Source organism: Rhinolophus hipposideros (genome assembly GCF_964194185.1).
Source record: "Rhinolophus hipposideros genome assembly, chromosome: 1".
In the NCBI taxonomy this organism is placed as follows: Eukaryota; Metazoa; Chordata; class Mammalia; order Chiroptera; family Rhinolophidae; genus Rhinolophus; species Rhinolophus hipposideros.
Genome location: NC_138047.1, coordinates 84,801,259 through 84,821,258, shown reverse-complemented (window position 1 = coordinate 84,821,258; position 20,000 = coordinate 84,801,259). Strand labels below are relative to the sequence as shown.

General features: G+C 41.7%; 1 protein-coding gene across 5 annotated transcripts in view; it reads left to right on the top strand.

The window, feature by feature from the left end:
* TBC1D1 (TBC1 domain family member 1) overlaps positions 1-20,000 on the top strand; it is a 201,610-nt gene that overhangs the window by 56,084 nt on the left and 125,526 nt on the right. For 2 of the 5 annotated variants that reach the window (XM_081057661.1, XM_081057660.1), the window contains exon 1: positions 11,784-11,977. The exons of the other annotated variants lie outside the window; for them this stretch is intronic. In XM_081057661.1, the coding sequence (XP_080913787.1) occupies positions 11,948-11,977 (30 nt within the window). In that variant the 5' untranslated portion in view covers positions 11,784-11,947. Of the gene's footprint in view, positions 1-11,783; positions 11,978-20,000 lie in introns of those variants that run through there. 5 annotated transcript variants of the gene reach the window in all.

The window sequence follows — 20,000 nt, the reverse complement described above, 5'->3', positions numbered from 1 at the left end:
TCCCAGTGCACATAAAAGTTATGTTTACACTATAATGTAATCTATGAAGTATGCAATAGCATCATGTCTGGAAAACAATGTACATATCTTAGTTAAAAAAACTACTCTATTGCTAAAACTGGCTAAGCATTTTCTGAACCTTAAGTGACTCTTAATCTTTTTGCTGGTGGCATGTCTTACCTTCCATTTGTAAGGATAATATATAAAAACGGGGAGAGATACACCCAACACAGGATGGTGGCTACCTCTGGGGTTGGAGGGAAAACTCTAAAGTAACATTTTACTTCTTTTAAAAAAATGCATATATGTACATATGTGCAAAATATTTAAAATAGTTAAAACTGGATCGTAGATACATGGGTAGCTGTCCTATTATTCTATTTAATTTTTTTGAAATATTTTATGATTAAAATCAACCTTAGAAAACAAGAATGCTCCATTTAATAAAAAGTGCAGTGTCAGATTCCACTCCTTTGTAGATTAAGGATAATTTCACTCCTCTTTTACCACGTAGTGGCTAATTTTTACTTGGCTTTCGTGTGCGTCCTTAAGCCTCACTTCTGCCATCTAATAGGGTCCGCAGTGTTGGGTTAAAGGCCTTCTCTGTTTGCATTGAGAGCACCCGCTCCTCTCCTTTTGACATCACTGCTCACCAGGTCATGCAGTTTCCTGTTTACTTGCTATATGTGCCCACCGGACCCTGTGTTGTTCCTCTAGGGGCAGGTGGCACATTTACTCTAGCACCCCCAGGGACTGGTGTGCGGTTGTGGGCCACAAATATTTATTAAGTGACTACATGAATTAACGGATACTTCAGTGGCTTAAGTTCACTGCTACACACACAGTGGGCCAGAGTTGGACACCTGAAGTCACCAACTCCATATACTGTATATCAACTATGAATTCAAACTATGAAGCGACATTTCTTGTCCCAGGGGGGCTTTGTGCCCTTTCTTGGACTCTGCCACCTGTGGCCTTTGCACTACAATGTCACAGTTGGAGAGGGGGAAACCTAATCCCATTCATGAGGACTCTGCCCTCAGGATCTAATCACCTCCCAAAGGCCCCACCGCCTAATACCATCACTTTGGGGATTAGGTTTCAATATATGAATTTCGGGGAACACAAACATTTAATCTATAACATTCCATTCCTGGTCCTCCAGAATTCATGTGTTTCTCACATGCAGAATACACTTATCAGATCCCAACAGCTCCCCAAATCTTCACTTATTCCAGCAGCAACTCAAAAGTCTGAAGTCCAAAGTCTTATCTAAATATCATCTAAATTAGTTACGGATGAGACTCTAGATGTGATTTATCCTGAGACAAATTTCTCTCCAGCTCTGAACCTATGAAACCAAACAAGATGTGTGCTTCCAAAATACAATTGTGGGATGGTCATAGGATAGACATTTCTATCCCCCCTCAAAAAACAAACAATAAGGCAAACTCCATGAGATCTTAAGGCTTGAGATTATCTTCTTTGGCTTGATTCTCTCCCCTGCAGACCCTCTAGGGCAGGGGTCTTACCTTGTGGACACACTGGGACAGAGGTCCTGCTCCCACAGTTTTGCAGCGCAGGCGTTGGCTCCCCAAGGCTTTGGGGTTGTTGCGGGGATGAATGAGATAATATATGAAAATACCTGGTGTGCAGTGAGTGCTCAGTGGATATTGTTTCCTTCCTTCCTGACCTTGGATTTCTGAGGCAGGAGGCACATGACTGCTGCCAGGGAGCTACAGGCATTCATTCTTGCCATCTCCCTGGAGGCAAGGAACCAATTCTAGTTTTCTGGAAACCTTCCAGGAGTTTCAGTGTCCTTGTGACATTATGACCTTGAAGTTGGTGAGCAGGTACGTTTAATTCCACCTTGACCCTGAGCTAAGGCTGCCAGGCATGAACCCATCATGCGCATTTCACAGTGCTCCTAAGGGAAGCTTGGAAGGGACCTGGAAGTTCAGGAGTCTAACCCCCAAAATGTACAAGATGGACGTGCACCCAGAGATGCCACATGAGCTCTCTGAGATCACATAGACGGTCATGGGCAGGTATACACTGGCAGTTTACCTGGATGCCCAGCCCCATGTTCCTCCTGGACCGCCTCTGAGGATGTGCTGCCTCCACAGAGAGGAAGACCCCAAAGGGCTGCGTGAAACTAAATCGGATCACTTTCCATGAATCCTGACCCTCCTTGTAGCACTGATTTATTTTCACCTGTCCCAGAGCATAACCTCTGTCATGCTTGAAATATTCCAGGTGAGGAGAGCAGTGTCTCAGACCTCCCCACTTGTAAGCACTTGAGAAATCGGAGGATAGTCCAACGCAAAGGGAAAGGAGAAGCCATTTCCTTCTTGTATCTTCTCAGCCCTTTCTCCCGTCAAAGCCAACAGTTGATTCCATATATGTACCTTCTCTAGCTGTGTATGGAAACCAGAATGTAGGTGATGGTTTATTTTATAACCTATGTATCCCTTTGCTAAGAAGTGAACCTAGAGAGAGTTTTTAAAGGGGCATTTACCTCTAGGAACATGGCACTTGGGACTTAGCTTCTAGAAACTGTGCTTGTTCTGTGTACCTGAAATCTATGTTGAGCATAACCAGGCACACTCCTACTGGAGAAATGCAAGTGTACACGGCATGGTAGACTTGTTGTAGGAATCTCAAGCTACAGTGAGGAAACAGGTACAAATTGCTTTGTGTGGCTACAAAGGTGCGTGGCTCTGTACCAGGCACAAGTAGCTGACTTGGAAGAGTCACCATTCTGTTTTCTAGGTGCTTGCTGTGAGGTTCTGATTCAACATACTGACGCACACAAATTAAAGCCTTTAAAAAGGGTGAGAACATTGACAGAGAGTTTCAAACCTGAGAATTTTTTTAAGAGCAGTTTTAGGTTCATGGCAAAATTGAGCAGAAGATGCCAAGATTTCAAACCAAACTGGTGCCCTCGCACAAACTAGCCTCTCCCATTATCAACATCCCTCGCCGGAGTATAACACATTGTTACAATTGATTGAACCTACATTGGCACGTCATTATCACCCAAAGTCCCTAGTTTACACTAGGTTCACTCTAGGGGTTGTACATTCTGTGGGTTTCCACAATTTGTAGAGTGACATGTATCCATCATCATAGTAGCATAGAAGGTATTTTCACTTCCCTAAAAATCCTCTGTGCTCTGTCAATTCATCCTTCCTCTCCCACCCCCAACTACTGATCTTTTACTGTCTCCATAGTTTTGTCTTTTCCAGAAGTCATATAATTAGTATCATACATGTACTGCATTTTATTTATACATTCATCTATTAAAGGACACCTTGGTTGCTTCCAAGTTTTTGGTAATTACAAATAAAACTGTTATAAACATCTGTGTACAGGATTTTGTGTGGACGTAAATTTTTATTTCCTCTGGGCAAATACCAAGTCAAGTTTGCTGGACTGAAACTGGACGATTTTAAAGAACTAAATGAAGGTGAACAAACCGAAATTGTTTTAGAAATGGGAAGTAATTCTAATCAAAGGTGAAACTAAACTACCTTTTTTTTTTAAAAAGGAAATTATGATTTGCTATAGAAGATAGTGGAAAAGGAAGTTTAGTCTGATTTTCATTCCCTAATAGATTTCACCAGGAGATAGGAACTGATATTTTTCAGTCTAATTTTTAAGGAGAAACATAACTTTCAGTTTAGAAAAAAAATTATTTTTTGGTGAAATTAGTGCTATGCAAAGTGGTGTTTTCAATGTTTCCGTTATAAATTATAATTAAAATGTCTGAGTTTAAAGTTGAGCATCTATGTTTAGTTATAACACAGGGTGAGAATATCAAAATGTTTGACTCTAAATTTTCACTGTGTTTTCTTTTATGAGCTCATTGCCGCAGGGTTTTTCCATGAATTTGAAACATGTGTGTGCAGTACTTTGGAAAGAAGATTATTTGCTTAAACTTTATAAGCTGAGCTAAAAATAGAAAATCACTGTTTCTATTTTTGGAATGTCTTGCCAGCTAAAAAGTGAACACGATTACTGTATATATTAAGCAAAAATATTGAGAACAGATATTTAAACAGAAAAACATTTAGCTGGTTTAGAAATGTCACGAGCATTTTAATGAAGAGATAAATTTGTGTCAAAACGTAAATTTGGTTTAACAAGACTGATGAGTGCAGAGAGAAAAAAGGCATCCTGAAACTGGTGGGAACTTCATTCTTTAGGCTGGTTGTTACTGTCTGGTCCCCTCTGGAGTTACAAGTTCAATGGCTCTGCTTTTTATGCTGCAGAGTCTTAGTGTTTCTTGTTGGGTTGCAGCCAGCTTTTAATTTTACAATGCTTTTGGATAAATGTAGTGAAGGGGGCTGGAGCCACTACAAATATTTTTATTAAATCTGCTTACTGTTATTCTGGCTTACAAGAAACTACAACGAGACACACAATCAAAACATAAAATTAGAGACCTTAATTTAAACATTGACATGGCTCTAGCAAAGCGCAATGTTCTTTAGCTATCACCTAGAGATAGCTATTGCAGTCTATCTCCAAAGACGCTTTCACCAAATTCGTCCTACAACTTTCCCCCTGTACTTTCTTTAGCTCATTCGCCAGTTTGTTCAGCACTTTTGCTCTGAAACCGGTCTTCACTCCGTCTTGTCACTGAGAAATGCCGTTTTTGAACGTAGCCTGATTTAAAATGTGAGTGCGGGTGTGCTTGAGAGAAAGAGATGACGACAGTATTGTGGTGAAGAGAGAAGCGGGAGTAGTGGCTGAGTAGAGAGCGTGAGTGAACAGCAGCAATTGCTTAGGGAGGAATTTCTGAACTGTCTGAGAATATGAGGGCTAGAAATGCTTGTGCGCTTCAAGTCCCTGCCCAGCTAGAATGATAGGAATTTACCAGAGACACTTGGAGGATTCACAGTGAAACTTATAAAGGAACAAATGGAGCATAGTCATGCTGGTAGACATAGCAACTCATAAAAAGGGAGAGGAAAATATTGAGAGACCTCCAGGGTGGCCACCCAGCCTGGAATTAGTTTTGGCTGACATTCATTCTCTTTGATCTCAACTGTGTGTCCTGTCTATAAATCCAGCCAAGATCTTGAGACTTCCAGCCCATCATTTCTGTATTATTTCTACGTTAATAATGTACCATGGTGTATTAGTTAGGGGTCTCTAGAGAAACAGAACCAATAGGATCTATTTATCTTCCTATCTATCTATCATCTATCTATCTACCAACCTACCTACCTATCTGTCTACCTACCTACCTACCTATCATTTATCTATCTGCCTATTTACTTACTTACGGATAGATAAATATAGATATAGATATGTAAGAGGAAATTTGTTATAGGAATTGGCTCCTGCTCTTATGGAGACCGAAAAGTCCCACGGTTTGCCATTCTCAAGCTGGAGAACTAGGAAAACTGGTGGTGTAACTCAGTACAAGTCCAAAGGCCTGAGAATTTAGGATCCGATGGTGTAAATCCTGGTCTGAGTCCGAAAGCCCCAGAACCGAGGGTTGCTGTCCACGGACAGGAAAAACTGGATATCTCAGCTTCAGCAGAGCGTAAATTTGCCCTTCTGTCACCTTTTTGTTCTATTCAGGCCCTTAAAGGATTGGATGATGCCCACTTTCGTTGGTGAGGGTGATCTTTTTACTCAGTCTACTGATTCAAGTGCGAATGTCTTTCAAAGACACCCTCACTGACATTCCCCTAAATAACGTTTCCCAGCTATCAGGGCACACCTTAGCACAGTCCAGTCAACACACAAAATTAACCATCGCACATACCCGTCATTAACCAATGGTAATCACTGCTACTACTATTACTACTACTACAGCTAACATTTCCTGAGCTCCTACTATATGAGTGCTTTATATGCATCTCATTTAATCCTGAAACTAGCCCTTTAAAATGTGGGTTCATTATTGCAAAGCCTCAGGGAATTAATTTACCTAAAGTCATTCAACCATCATCACATAGAGGAATGATTTTTTGAATTGAGATATAATTCACATACCATGAAATTTGGATTTTTAGTACATTCACATCACCGCTATCTAATCCCAGAATTATTTCATCACCCCAGAAAGAAACCTGTACTCGTTAGCAATAACTCCTCATCCCCCCCCAACCCCCCCACGTCCCTGGTAACCACCAGTCTACTTCCTGTCTCTGTGGATCTGCTTGTTCTGGATATTTCTTACAAATGGAATCATACAATATCTAGTCTCTTGTGTCTGGCTTCTTTCACTTAGTGTAATGTTTTTAAGGTCCGTTTACGTTGTAGCATGCATGAGTACTTCATTACTTTTTATGACCAAATAATATTCTGTCGTGTGGGTACACTACATTTTGTTCATCCATTTATCAGTTGATGGACATTTGGGTTGTTTCCACTTTTTAGCCATTATAAATAATGCTATGTGAACACTCGTGCATGTTTTTCATGGACGTATGTTTTCAATTTATACAGAAGGATTTTATTCATGATTTTTCTGAGCTTAGTAGTATCCTTAACAAATATTTTTTCTGGAAATAAACTTTTATGCTGGTGAGGGATGATTTTGCACCGTCAAACTATGATTTACTAAAATTCTTTCTCGCCAATGTGAACTCTGATTTCTGTCCTACATGTCCTAGTAGTAGGACTCGAGTTCAGGAGATGAACACCAATCCTCTAAGCCCAATTCTCCGGCTGGTCCTCCTTCCTGGAAAGCCCATTCTCTTCTCGCCATCTGTGAAAGTCCTGACCAACCAGTAAGGCTGGTTTTTCCTTTGCAACCTGATATTACCTTTCATGCCTCTAGGAACTCCATGGAGCTTCTCCTGGGCAGTCCAGTGTCACTTTTTTACTCTTTTCCCTGCCTGAACTTCCCTGCTTCTACTCTCTCTGCCTTTTGAGGTCAGGCTTCAGGTCTGATCACTTTTGCTGTTTCTTGTAAGGACAAGTGTTGCTTTATACAATAGGTACTCATGAATATTCATGAACTCAATAAACTATTGATTAGTTGCTGTGATATTGTGATTTATAATAAGAAATACATATTTGGTCTTTGTCCTTCCCCTTCCTAAATCTCTTGGAATTTCCTGTGAAGAGAATGAAAAAGGTGTCTTTTGTTATGTTAATAAGTCGACTTTTGGTTAAGCCCCTAAGTCATCAAAGGATGGAGGTTGGTTGCCAGAGGAACCAACCACGTGATTAAAGGGTTGAAATTTTCAGTCCCACCCACTAACCTCTGGGGAAGGGAGAGAGACTGGAGATTAAGTTAAATCACTAGTTGCCAATGATCTAATCAGTCATGCCTATGTAATGGAATCTCCATAAAAACCCAAACGATGGGGTTCAGAGATCTTCCAGGTTGGTGAACTGTATAGGTGTAGGGAAAGTGCTGCTCCCAGAGAGCGTGGGGGCTCTGTCACTTTCCCCATACCTTGCCCTATGTGTCTCTTCCATCTGGCTGGACTGAGTTATAGCCTTTTATAATAAACGTGTAAACTCATAAGTAAAATGTTTCTCTGAATTCTGTGAACTGTTCTAGCAAATTATTTGAATCCAAGAAGGGGGTTGTGAGAACCTGTGACCTATAGCCAGTCAGTCACAAGCACAGGTGACAACCTGCACTTGCAGCTGGCATCTGAAGTGGGGAAAGAGGGCAGTCTTGCAGGATTGAGCCCTTAATCTATGGGATCTAAGGGTATCTCTAGGGAGATAGTGTCAGAATTGAGTTGAAATGTAGGACTCCCTGGCTGGTGTCAGAGAAGTGCTGGGTGGTATGGAAAGACACCCATTGTAGTTGGTGTTGGAACTGTGCTTGCCAAGTGGTTCTGATTCACTTGAAACCAAGTTGAGTTTCCTTGTTGTTGGTATTACAATGGCTCTATTTTTAGTGTCTTGTGGGGAAGTGGGGGGGAACATGTTGGTAGGGTGAGGTAGGGTGAGGTCATGCTTTTGCGTTTTCTCACCTCCCCACCCCACATTTGAGTTGGAGAGCAGCCGGTCTGGAATCCCTCCTGAACTCTCTGGAGATTTTGCTGTACTTGCTTCTTGCTCCTCCTTAACGGAAGAAATTGGCAGATGAGTAGGGCAGGAGTGTCAGGGTTTCTTTGGGGGCTTAGGGTCAGGCTTAATAGGGGAGCAGTTCTTCCAGTTCCTGGCCCCTCTCCCCTTTTTCATGTCCTCCCTTAATGTCTCAGGAAAACTGAGATTGTGAGAGATTAAACCATCCTTTTCAAGTTACTTAGAAGGACAGCAGTCTTAGATTTTCTGTAGATCCTATTTATTTAGATCTCTGCAGTCCTATCTGGATAGTTTATTGCTCTCACAGAGCAAATATATATATATATATATATATATATATATATTATATATATTTTTTAAACATATATATATATATATACACACATATATATATTTTAAACATATACTAAATATATATTAAGTCAGGGATCTAGAACTATGGAAGTGGTTGTCAATCCTAGATGACAATCAGAATCACCTTAGGGGAAAACTACTTACACACACACACACACACACACACACACACACACACACCCCTCCAAGCTTAAATAAAACTTCTAGAGGTCAACACCAATGTTAACCTCTCTGACTGAATTAATTTTGTGGCTGAATTAATTTTGCTTGGAGTTGTAATAACTGAGCATGCCTTCTCCAAAATGCCACAGTTCACGGATTCCTTATTGTTTCATACCTGGCCCTCTTCACATATTTCTGTGACCTGCCTGCCCTTTAAGATCTCTGAGAATTTGATGCTGCCCCAGATCAGCCAAATCTTCTGTCCCCCCATCCGCTCCCCCACTTCCCCTTCTCACTCCTACTGGCATCATAGGTAACTCTAATAGACAATCAAGGCTGGGAACCATCAGCATCTTTGAGCAATGACTATTCTGTTTGTAGCAGTTCTCAGTTCAGGCTGTAAGAGAATTACTGGGAGCTGTTAAAAATGACCGATGCCTGGTCTACATATAGTTCTTCCTTGGGGGAATATAAAGTTTCTTGTGGGAAGGATATATTTTTCAGATGGAGTGTGGTGTTTTAAGGAAAATTGTTTTATTTGATCAGAGTGTCTGATGTTAATAGTTTCCCTTTAACAAAATACCAGATTATAACAGTTTCTTTGTGCAGTGTGACTGGCAAGCTATGTTGGCAATGAATTAATATGACCTTTCACGTACATTTCTTAAAATATTTGGGGTTGGAGCTCCACACATTACTGTCCATCAAGTCTACACTGTGGAAAGGCCTTTAGATTCATATGAAATGAGTGATTCTGCCCAGATATGACCAAGGAGACCTGGAGTAGAGAGAGACATCTGTGAGTCTAAAAGATACGTAAGCTTTAGACAAGTTCAAACCAGGATCTGCACGAGCCTCCACCATGATATGGAGACTTGGATTCAGATTTAAACAAGTGAAGCCTTGAGGTCTCTATTTCACCTGCCTGCACACTCTCCCGTTTCAATTTACATTCAATGTTACATTCAGGATTTGGTCTGACTTTAATTTTTTTTTTTTTTTGCAAGAAGTACAATTTTTATTCTCCTCTACCTCCTGCCCAAGTAGTAGAAAATTTACCACAGTCTAGAGGTTAATTCAGGTTTCTTTAGTCAATTTTGGGTTCCCCCTCATTCTCTCTCCAGTGTTGCTTCTAAGTTCTGGGCATTCTCTTAGAGCTCAGTCTGGGGATTGTAGTGATGGAGTACGACAATGTTTGTCACCAGTCCCGTTTGTCCCGCCTGGCTCTCAGCTGCCCATCCACTCCCATCAAAACCATGTTGTCTAGGAACTCCCCACATTTCTAGCTGAGCTAGTTCACAGCATTGCAAGGGCATAGAACAATTTTAGCTGCTTGCTCAGGGGGCTGTTTGTCAGTAATTTATTATTATTATTTTATTACTATTAGTAGACTAATGTCAACGAGTCTCACATACTAATGCATTCTCAAACTTTAATATGCATACTAGCTACCTGGACTCATGGTGAAATGAAGGTTCTGACTTGGTAGGTCTGGATTAGGGCAGGGCTTGAATTTCTAACAAATTGCCTGGTGACACTGAGGCTGTTGGTCCATGGACCACACTTTGAGGAGCAAGGTTATAGAGGCCAGAAGAGCTCTGACTTTAATGGAGCTCTCAGCTTCCATCTCTCCCACTTGCTTGGAGCAGTGATGTGATAGAGGAAAAAATTTGGTTCAATGGCTATAAATGCACTCCCCTTATCCACCTCTTAATATCTTTAGGGAACATCTCTGCTTAAGAGAATTAAAGAATAGCACTTCCCTAAGATGCTTCTAAGGCCCTTTTCAATTATCCAGGTAGGCTCTGTGAGAATGGTATCACGCTTGACTTTCCCCATGCCTTTATTGTTTATCTCATTCTCTTGCACCCTCCATGGAAGTAGAAAAAAAGAGATAATACTCCGTCCGTCCCCCTTGGTCCTCTTGGTACTTGTGCCCTTGTTGTAATTCCCTTAAGTGTTGAACTAGACTTATTTCCTCACTTTTAGTTAACAGATTACAACAGAACTCTTGGGATGTCACTTCTGAGATTAGTTTTGTAGAAGGACTGACTTCCTTCTTGAACATGTGCTCTTTCTGGGGTCACTTGTACTGGGGGATGCAAGCTGCCATTTTGTGAGCAGCCCTATGGAGAGGACCACATGATGCAAGAAACTGAGGCCCTGAGACCAACAGCCTGCAAGAAGTGAATCCTGAGAACTATGTGAGTGAATTTGAAAGAGGATACTTTAGTCCTAGCCCAGTCTTGAGATGACCGCAGCCCTAGCTAACAGCTGGAGTGCAACCTCAAGAGAGACCTTAGCCAGAGGCACCCTGCTAAATGTTCCTAGATTTCTGACCCACAGAAACAGTTGGTTTAAGCCTCTCAGATTTTGGGTAATTTGTTATGCAGCAATAGATAACTAATATACCCACCTAACTCAAATGCCAGGCATTGGGGAACATCATTAAAATCCCTTACTAACCCATCATGAAGATAATGTTCAATTACCTTGACAAAGGAAAGAGAAGCAAAATTCTTGTGCTGCGGTGGCTATTTGGCCTGAGGAACTCAGTGAGTGGCTCAGAATGATTTACACATTGGCTACTAGACCTTCGGCCTTTTTTTTTTTTCCAACGTGTAGCTGGGGTGCCTGAGTTTAAAACTCAGCTTAACCTTTGTAGCTATAAACTGACTACACTTGTCTTATCACCTTGCCTTGGGAGAAGAAAACTGGTGAAATCAACATTTCTCATGTTGCTAAAACCTCTGGGCTGGCAGGAGCTGAAGGTTCTTTTCCTCCGCCCCCTTTCTAGTCTCAATAACTGGGTGTTCTGACTCAGAGAAAACTACCTTCGATTATATAAAGGTATTAGGGGCTGGGGAAACACTAGTCCTTTTGTTACCAGCCATCTCGAGAGTTTAGGGGTGGGGGTCACCCCCGGAAAGTTGGAGAGGCTTTGTGTGCGCTCCAACTCAGAGAAAGGAATTTCTCGTTTTCCGAAGGTTGTGCGAAACGGATTCCGCTCCTTCCCCCCGCCCCCCTCCGCGAGTTCTAGAAAGCCACGTCCCCAGTTAGCATCACGGTTTGGACTTCTCCCGAAGCTGCCCTGCGCGGGGCCGCGGGGAGCGGGGACACCCCCGCGCCTCCCAACTTCCCGCCGCGCGCCGAGCGTGGGCGTGGGCGGGGTCGGCGCGCTCTCCCCTCCCCTCCCCCGCGCTCTCCCCACCCACTTCCCTTTCTGGGCCGGGCAGTCCTGCGGGCGCGACCTCTCCCAGCGCAGACGAGCGAGGAGGAGCTCGCAGCCGCGGCCGTTGGGGGAAGCCATGCCCGAACCCCGCCGCGCCCCGGGCCCGCCCCCGGCTGCCCGCCGCTCCACGGGCGGGCTGCGGGAGTGAGCGGGAACGCCCGGCAAGGAGCTGCGGTCCGGCCCGCGATGTCACCATTGTTCAGCTGGGTGGCCAAGGTAGGCGGCGTCGGGGCAGCGTCCGGCGGGCGCCGGTTACTTACCTCCTCGGACGGCCCTGGGAGCCGATGTCCCCGCGGCGAAGTTCTGGAAACATTTGTAACCGTCGGGTCGTTGGGGGTCCGGAGCGCCGGGAGCGCCCGCGGCTAGGGGGGGGGTCCGACTGAGCTTTGGCGGTCCCAGGCAGGGGCGCCCCGCAATCCCTGGGTCGTTGATCTGGTGGTTCTCATTCATTAGTCTTTTATCGCCGTGGGGCAAACGGGCGTGTGGTGTCTCATGCCCATTTCACAGGTGGGGAGAGTGAGGCTCGACGAGGGACCCAGTGGTTTGCGCCCTTGGCTTCTCTGGTCCCCGCCGTCCCCTCTACCCCCATGCGCCGTGGATTCACCTCTTGGTGTTTCCCCGGCTTCGGGACCGAGTATCATTCTCCTTGATACAGGCTTGTAATTGGTTGTTTGGGATAATGCACTGAGGATGCCAGAAGGCTGAACTTAGTGCACCTAGAGGGTGACTCACTTTTGCTTTTTACTCCCTGGTTTCAAAGGCAAGTTTTGAAGTCTTGAGTTTTAAACGTTAAGTTCTTTATTTCCTTGAAGTTTTATTTTTAGAACATCGGCACCTTTGGAATAACCGAGCGTTACAAAGGCAGGCCAACTTCACTATGGCTAAAATGAAAGGATTGGAGTCGATTTACAGAGTTCCCATCAGCTTCAACAAACAGTAATGGAATAATACCCTCCCCGAGTACCAGGTGTTTGTGTGTTTTGAATGATGCGTCCCTCGGCCTCCAAGGCCAGTGGGCAATAGGGCATATTTCTCCCTCCCTTTGCTAGCATCTTAGCAGGGCTTGCTCCTGGGATGTGGCAAGTTGAATAAGTTCATGTTGAGAGAACCCATTAGGCATCCTGCGACCCTTTACAGATAATCAGGTGGTTGTTACATCTCTAGTTATGATGCAGTGCTTTTAGAGTGTTATTTTTAAGTGCATTTTTATGAATATCTGTGTATGAGACAGGTAAGACTTTGCCTGTCATTTAAATGATAATGGAGACAAAGAAACCAGATAAGATTATGAGACAGACACTATATCCTATTCCATCACTGAATCCTCACCAGAATCTTCACTTCCTGAAACACAGCTGGTGGTGAAATGAAATGACTTTTTAAAAAATTATGAATCTTAAGTTTAGTGCTGAAGAAGAATTGACAGTGCCCAGATTTTCTGGTTGGAAGTGATAGCTAATTGGCTTTTATAAAGAATGCTAAATTTTTAAATGGTGTTACATAGTTTAAAAGTAATTCAGAGTGTGTGGTATGGTTATATTTTACTTATTCATTCTAGGTTGAGGATTTGAATCTACTTATATATTTTTATACTGTAAGGCCAAAAGGATAAAAACACCAAAAGAACAAATAGGAACTCATTATGGTTTTTTATTCCAAAATAAATAAGTAAATCTAAAAGAAAACCCAACTGATTGCCAGTACTGTTTTATAGTTTTATTTACTTTCCCAAAATGTATTTAATAAAATGCTTTTCACTATGGGAGTGAGATGGATTTTTGTTTACATTGGCCTACGGAGGTGACAGTGAAAACACCAGATCAAAGCATTATTAAAAAAAAAAGAAATTAAGGACTTTTATAAGATTATCAGCCAACTGGCAATACTTTTGAAAAGCTCATGTAAATTAACTATATGTTGATAATTTGATCTAAATTCTGAATTATGTTATTTCGAACTTTTTGTTTACAGAACAACAACAACAAAAAACTATGAAATGTTTTTGGAGCAAATTTATCCATCAATTGTCAGATTAATTTTTTAAATTGTAGTTATTTTATATTTCATTTCTTCCAGGTGGTGTGCTATTATGAATTGCATCCCGAAATTGATTTTTATAGACAATATGTTATTCTGTGAGAACTTTTAGAATATGAAACAGTTTTCATTTCTTGGAATTATAGATTATAGGAGTAACTTTCTATGGAAACTATTTGGTTTTCAGTTAAGAGACAAGTCATTAACACACTTTGCATTATAGACTAGGAAATGTTTTAAAAGTGGAAGAGGCACTAATAATTTACACAATGTGCATAACCCCAAAGTGCATTTATATTTGGTTTTAGAATGACCGTTCAAGAACACACAAATGCATATTAGCACAAACCTCACACAAACATCTAATTTTCTTTTCTGTTTTGACCTTTGCAAACTGCAGCTCAACAGCTGGTAGGGAAGGAGAAGGGGAGTGGGCGTAGCTTGAAGCAGATGGATACCTGGACGTGAATTTGTTTTTCCTGAGTAATGCATTAATAGTGCATGAATATTGACTATATAGACTGAGCAATTTCATGGTGTAAAAATAAAGCCAAAACGGGGGAGAATTTTATTTCAAAGAGATTATCTGTTAAGAAAAAAGAAGATGCATTTTTTGTTGTTGTTTTAAATTGGGCATGACCTGGAACATTAAGGCAAGCGTGTATTGTATAATGGATGGGGTCAGGTTTTATAGACGTCTGATTTCTTGATAGTCTTTCATTGGGGACACGAGTTTTTACATAGATTATAAATAAAAATAAACTTCTCAAGCTTTGTGATTTTCATACTAAACTCACAGGTTCCCGACAACCTGGCGGTTTTAAATATTTTTACTGATTGTTTCTATGCCTCCATATGTCAGTTACTGCAGCAGAACTGCCAGGTAACTATCTGAATTTACTTGGATTTGCACCTGCCTGTAAAGATAATGACTAAGATTATTGCTAGTAACTTAAATTAGTGGATTTTAAATATATATGTCAGTTTATCAGATAAAATGGAAAATGGGACCTAAGTATAGTCAAATTTGCTGTGTTATCAAGTCCAAGTGCAGTTTCATATAGTTTATGTCTTGTATTATTTTCCAGTGTTTATGTATTTATTCATCAGATGTTTATTAGATACCTTCTAGCTGGTCAGGCACTGGTCAGGCACTGGTCATGCCTTGGAGGAGTTAGTTCACTTTGCTCAATAGGTTTATTCTTCAAAAAGTGTACACACTGAAACTTCGTAAGCCAAATATTTGAAAATGCCTTGGGTAAGGAATCCTTCTGTAAAGTAATCAAACTAGTATTTTACGTAAAACCTGATTTTTCATGCTTTGGCCTTGCTTAAAACATAGGTGTGTAGCCATAATTCATTCAACAAATGTTTTTGACAAAGATATTTATCGATCACCTGCAATGTACTAGGTACTGTTTGAGGAACCGGAGATTTAGCAATGAACATGGCAACCAAGATCCCTGTTTTCATGGAGCTCGAATTCTAGACGGGAGAGAATGGCCAAGAAACAGGCAAATAGATGAGCAAGGTAATTTTAGATGGTGGTGAGTGCTAGGAAGAAAAATAAGCAAGGCAGTTTGGTAGAGTGACGGGGGCTGGGATGGCGAGGAGGTGGCATTTCATGTGTATGGGAAGAGGGCGCGATACGTGTTCCAGGCAGAGGGAACAGCAGGAACCAAGGCCTGGTGGTGGCACCAGGTAGGCCTGTTGAAGCAGCAGGAAGAAAGTAGGTGTGATTGGAGTCCAGCGAGCTGGTGCTGAGAGGAGGTGGACCCTGAGTCCAGGAGGGGTATTCAGGGCCAGGCCCTTTCGGACTCTGTAGGCACAGTATGGGTTAAATTTACTTTAAAGTGCAGTGGAAGCCATCCGAGGGGGTAAAAACGGAGTGATGTCAGCCGATGTATCCTTTGGGTGGAAGCAGAGGGGCCACTCAGACTGTTATGGTCCGGGCAGGAGGTGATAGCGATAGCTTGCATTTGGATAGTAAAGGAGGAGCACCAGTAGATACATACGTACTTGTTCTCTGTCTTCTGAAATGATGTGACCCAGTAGCTTTGCTGTCTTGTTTGCCTGATGTTGGGGCAAATGACCAGCTAGCTAATTGCTTCTTCTCTGTTGAGTACAAGTGCGACATGTCCTTTGGTCAGCTGCTTCTAACCACAGCTTTCAGGCGCAGCTGTGCCGGGATGCTGGCCTTATTTATTTACCTTTGAGGTTTTCTGCAGACTGGATCAGCCCACCTTGGGTGCCGCAGATCAGTTGGACCTGCCTTTCTGTTTACTGACACAAAGCAGTCCCTGTAATTCGTGAATCTGAGTGTAGCTAGTATTTAGGCAGCAGTTCTGCTATCTTTCTTAAAGTCCATCCAATGTTGGTGTGTCCTAGGTTAATGGAATGGATTACTTAAAAATGTATAGTACAGTTGTTTTTCTTCTGTAGACTTATATTACTTTTAATGAGTGGATGTTTGAATTTCATAAAGAGGAAAGAACTTGTCATAGTTAAACCATCCCTTGAATTTGAAAAATTTGCTGACTCTGCTGAGCAAAGCTATTGTAGCCCTGAACAAGATTCAGCAGAGGTCCTGTGAGGCAATTTTGTCTTGTAGTGACAGCAGCTTCTCTGGGCGTTGGGAGCTCTAGTTGCTCAGAGTGACAATAATTTGGGCCCAGATTGGTTTTACTAAAAATAGAGAAAAGCAGGAATAGAACCCCTACTCCCCTCAATCCACAACAGAGCACTGAGCCAATCCCCTAATGCGGCTCTTTCTTTCCTGGTCTTCCATTCTGACTGTCTAAACCCTTCTCATCTTTCACTTCTTCCTGAAGCATCTCTGATCATTCATTCATTCATTCACCGAATTGCACTAAACAGGGTAGAAAATAATCCCAAAGGCGCATCTTTTGTCCAGTGGGAGCTCCTTTGGCAGGGGAGGTTAGACCACTAGCTCTCTGGGCTGTGTCATTGGAGAACAGGGACCCTGTTCTCCAATGACACAGCCCAGAGAGCTCCTGCCCCTGCCTGGTGTTGGCCAAGGAGGAATTAGCCACGGAAGGGGTGGGGATGGCAGGTGGTTGTAATAGCATGTGCAAAGGCCTGGAGGCATGTTGGAGGAACCTCAGACACAGGCTGTTGGTCAGGCTGGAAGGAGAATTCGCTGTAGGAGTAGCAGAGGGTGGGACTAGGCAGATGAGCAGGGGCCAGGATGCAGGTGGCAGACAGACCGCTTCAGAGGAGCTGGCATTTTATCCTGGGCCAGTGGGGACCCCTGTGGGGAACCAAAGCTAATCTTTCCCCAGACTCTAATAGTCACAGTCCATTCTGTGTGAAGCTTTGAGTTGCGATTATTTGAATATTTTATCTCCCCTCTCCTCGCCTGTAAATGCCATGAAAACAGGGGTGATGTTCTGTTATATGGCAGTGCATGCAGAACACTTGTGCATCTTATTTAAATGTAGTTCTGCTTCAGTAATCCTGGGGTGGAACTCAAGATTCTGCATTTGTAACAAGCACCATGGTGACACTGATGCCACTGGTCTGGGGACCACACTGTGACTAGCAAGGTTCTCAGGGTGTGTGCCTTCTTTTATACCTACCATTATGCATAGGAGTTACTCATAATTTTTGAAACAATTGCCATGATTTCAGCTTAGTTCCTTGTATTTTTGGTGAGGAAATAAGTGAAATAAAACTTAAAAAACTTAAAATCAACAGTACCTTGAAACTGGGTGTCTAGGGAACAGGAGTGAAAGGAAAAATTTGCACTGAGTACATTTGCACCTTTTATTTGAACCTTTTATGTATTAACTATTTAGTTTATCAAGTTAAAAAAATATATTTTGGCCTTTCCTCTTTTTCAGTGTATTTAACTTTAGTCCAAATACCGGTTAGGATACTATAATAGACAAGGAGTCAGATTGTTTTTAAAAAATAGACTCAAATTGCCCCCTTTTTCTTATTTTAAATAGATTTTTAAAAGAGTGGTTATAGTTTTCATAGCAAAATTGAGCAGAAGGTTCAGAGATTTTTCCATAGATTCTCTGTTCCCACACATACGAAGTGTGATCAAACAATACAGTGAATGTTTAAATAAAAACAAATTTATTATAGTTAAAGACACATTGCCATTAATCCCTCTAAAAATACTCCCCCTCACTTTGAACACACTTATCCTATTGTTCTTGTCACTTTCTGAAGCAGTTCTGGAAGTCCTCTTTCTTGAGTGTCTTTAGTTGTGCTGTCATGACTGCCTTGATGTCCTGAATCATTTTGACTTCAGGAAAGAGACAGAAGTCGCAGGGTGCCAGATCCGGTGAATAAGGTGGATGAGGACACACCGTAATGTTTTTCTTTGACAGAAATTGCCATATACCAGAAGTGATGTGTGACACAGAGCATTGTCATGATAGAGGATGATTTATGGCACCCTTTAAAGCACACCTTCTCTCAACCGTAGCTCACACCCAACTGACTGCACTGAGCAAGTTGAAACTTGTCACACACTGTTACTAAGGTTCGTTGCGCCACTTTCTGTATTGAAGATCCCTGCCTTTCCGTTGGATGGCACTCGGCAACAGTATTCACTGCAATGGAAGAAAGGCTGTGTGTCACACATTGCTTCTGGTATACGACAATTTCTGTCAAGTAAGGTGTGTCCTCATCCACCTTATTCACCAGATCTGGCACCGTGCAACTTCTGGCCCTTCCCCAAAGTCAAAATGACCATGAAAGGTAAATGTTTTGAATCGATTCAGGACATCGAAGCAGCCACGACAGCGCAAGTAAAGACACTCACAAAAGAGGACTTCCAGAACTGCTGCAGAAAGTGGCAAGGACGATAGGATAAATGTGTTCGAAGCGAGTATTTTGAGGGGGTTAATGGCAATGTGTCTTTTACTGTAATAAAATTTTTAAATTAAACATTCACTGTATTTTTTTATCACACCTCATACATAGTCTCCTCCATTGTCAGTATCCCTAACAGTGTAGTACGTTTATTACAATTGGTGAACCTACATTGACACCCAAAGTCATCACGCAAAAGTCCATAGTTTATACTGTGGTTCACTCTTGGTGTGGTACATTCTGTGTGTTGGACAAATGTATAATGCCATGTATCTGTAGTATGATGCAGAATAGTTTTATTGCCCTAAAAAATCTCCTGTGCTCTGCCTATTCATCTCTTCCTCCCCCTCATCCCCTGGCAACCACCGATCTTTATAAATTTTGTCTTTTCCCGAATGTCATATAGTTGGAATCATAAAGTATATGTCCTTTTCCGATTGGCCACTTTCACTTAGTAATGTACATTTAACTTTCTTCTGTATCTTTGTGGCTTGATTGCTCACTTTTTAATGCCGAATAATATTCCATTATCTGGGAGTACCAAGTTTATCTATTCATCTGTAGAAGGACATCTTAGTTATTTCCAAGTTTTGGCAATTATGAATAAACCTTCTATAAACATTTGTGTGCAGATTTTTGTGTGGACATAGTTTTCAACTCCTTTGGGTAAATACCAAGGAGCACAGTTGCTGTGTCGTATGGTAAGAATATGTTTAGTTTTGTAAGACGCTGCCAAGCTTCCCAAGTAGCTGTAACATTTTGCTTCCCACCAGCAAGAATGAGACTTCCTGTTACTCCACATCCTCACCAGCCTTTGATGTTGTCAGTGTTCCCCATTATGGCTATTCTAATAGGTGTGTGACGGTGTCTTATTGTTGCTTTAATTTGCATTTTCCTTCTGCTATATGATGTGGAAATCCCCCTTTCTTTTGACTGTTAACTTTTAAGAAGTAAAAATAATAAATTAGTCCTTTAAAATTTTATTTCATAATACGCAGCAGTATTGAGGAACATCTATAAAACAGAAGAACAAAACTTTATATGGTTGTATTTGTGAATCTAAACTTAACTAATTTTTCCATTATTTCTATTATCTCAGATTTTGAATTGAAGAGTGATGAACCAGCACTCTTCACTGTTTGTTAGATTTGTAAGAAAGCATAACGGAAGACGAATTTCCTTAGTGTTCATGCACTTTGGTATTTTTTCTGCAAATTATTTTTATATCTGCCATGTATTGTAATGGGATTAAACTCACAGGCTTTGTTCACTTTGCTGTTTTTTCATCTATAAAATTAACTTAGTAATAATATATTCTGTATTTATCTTTTATTTTAAAAAAATGGATCCTATC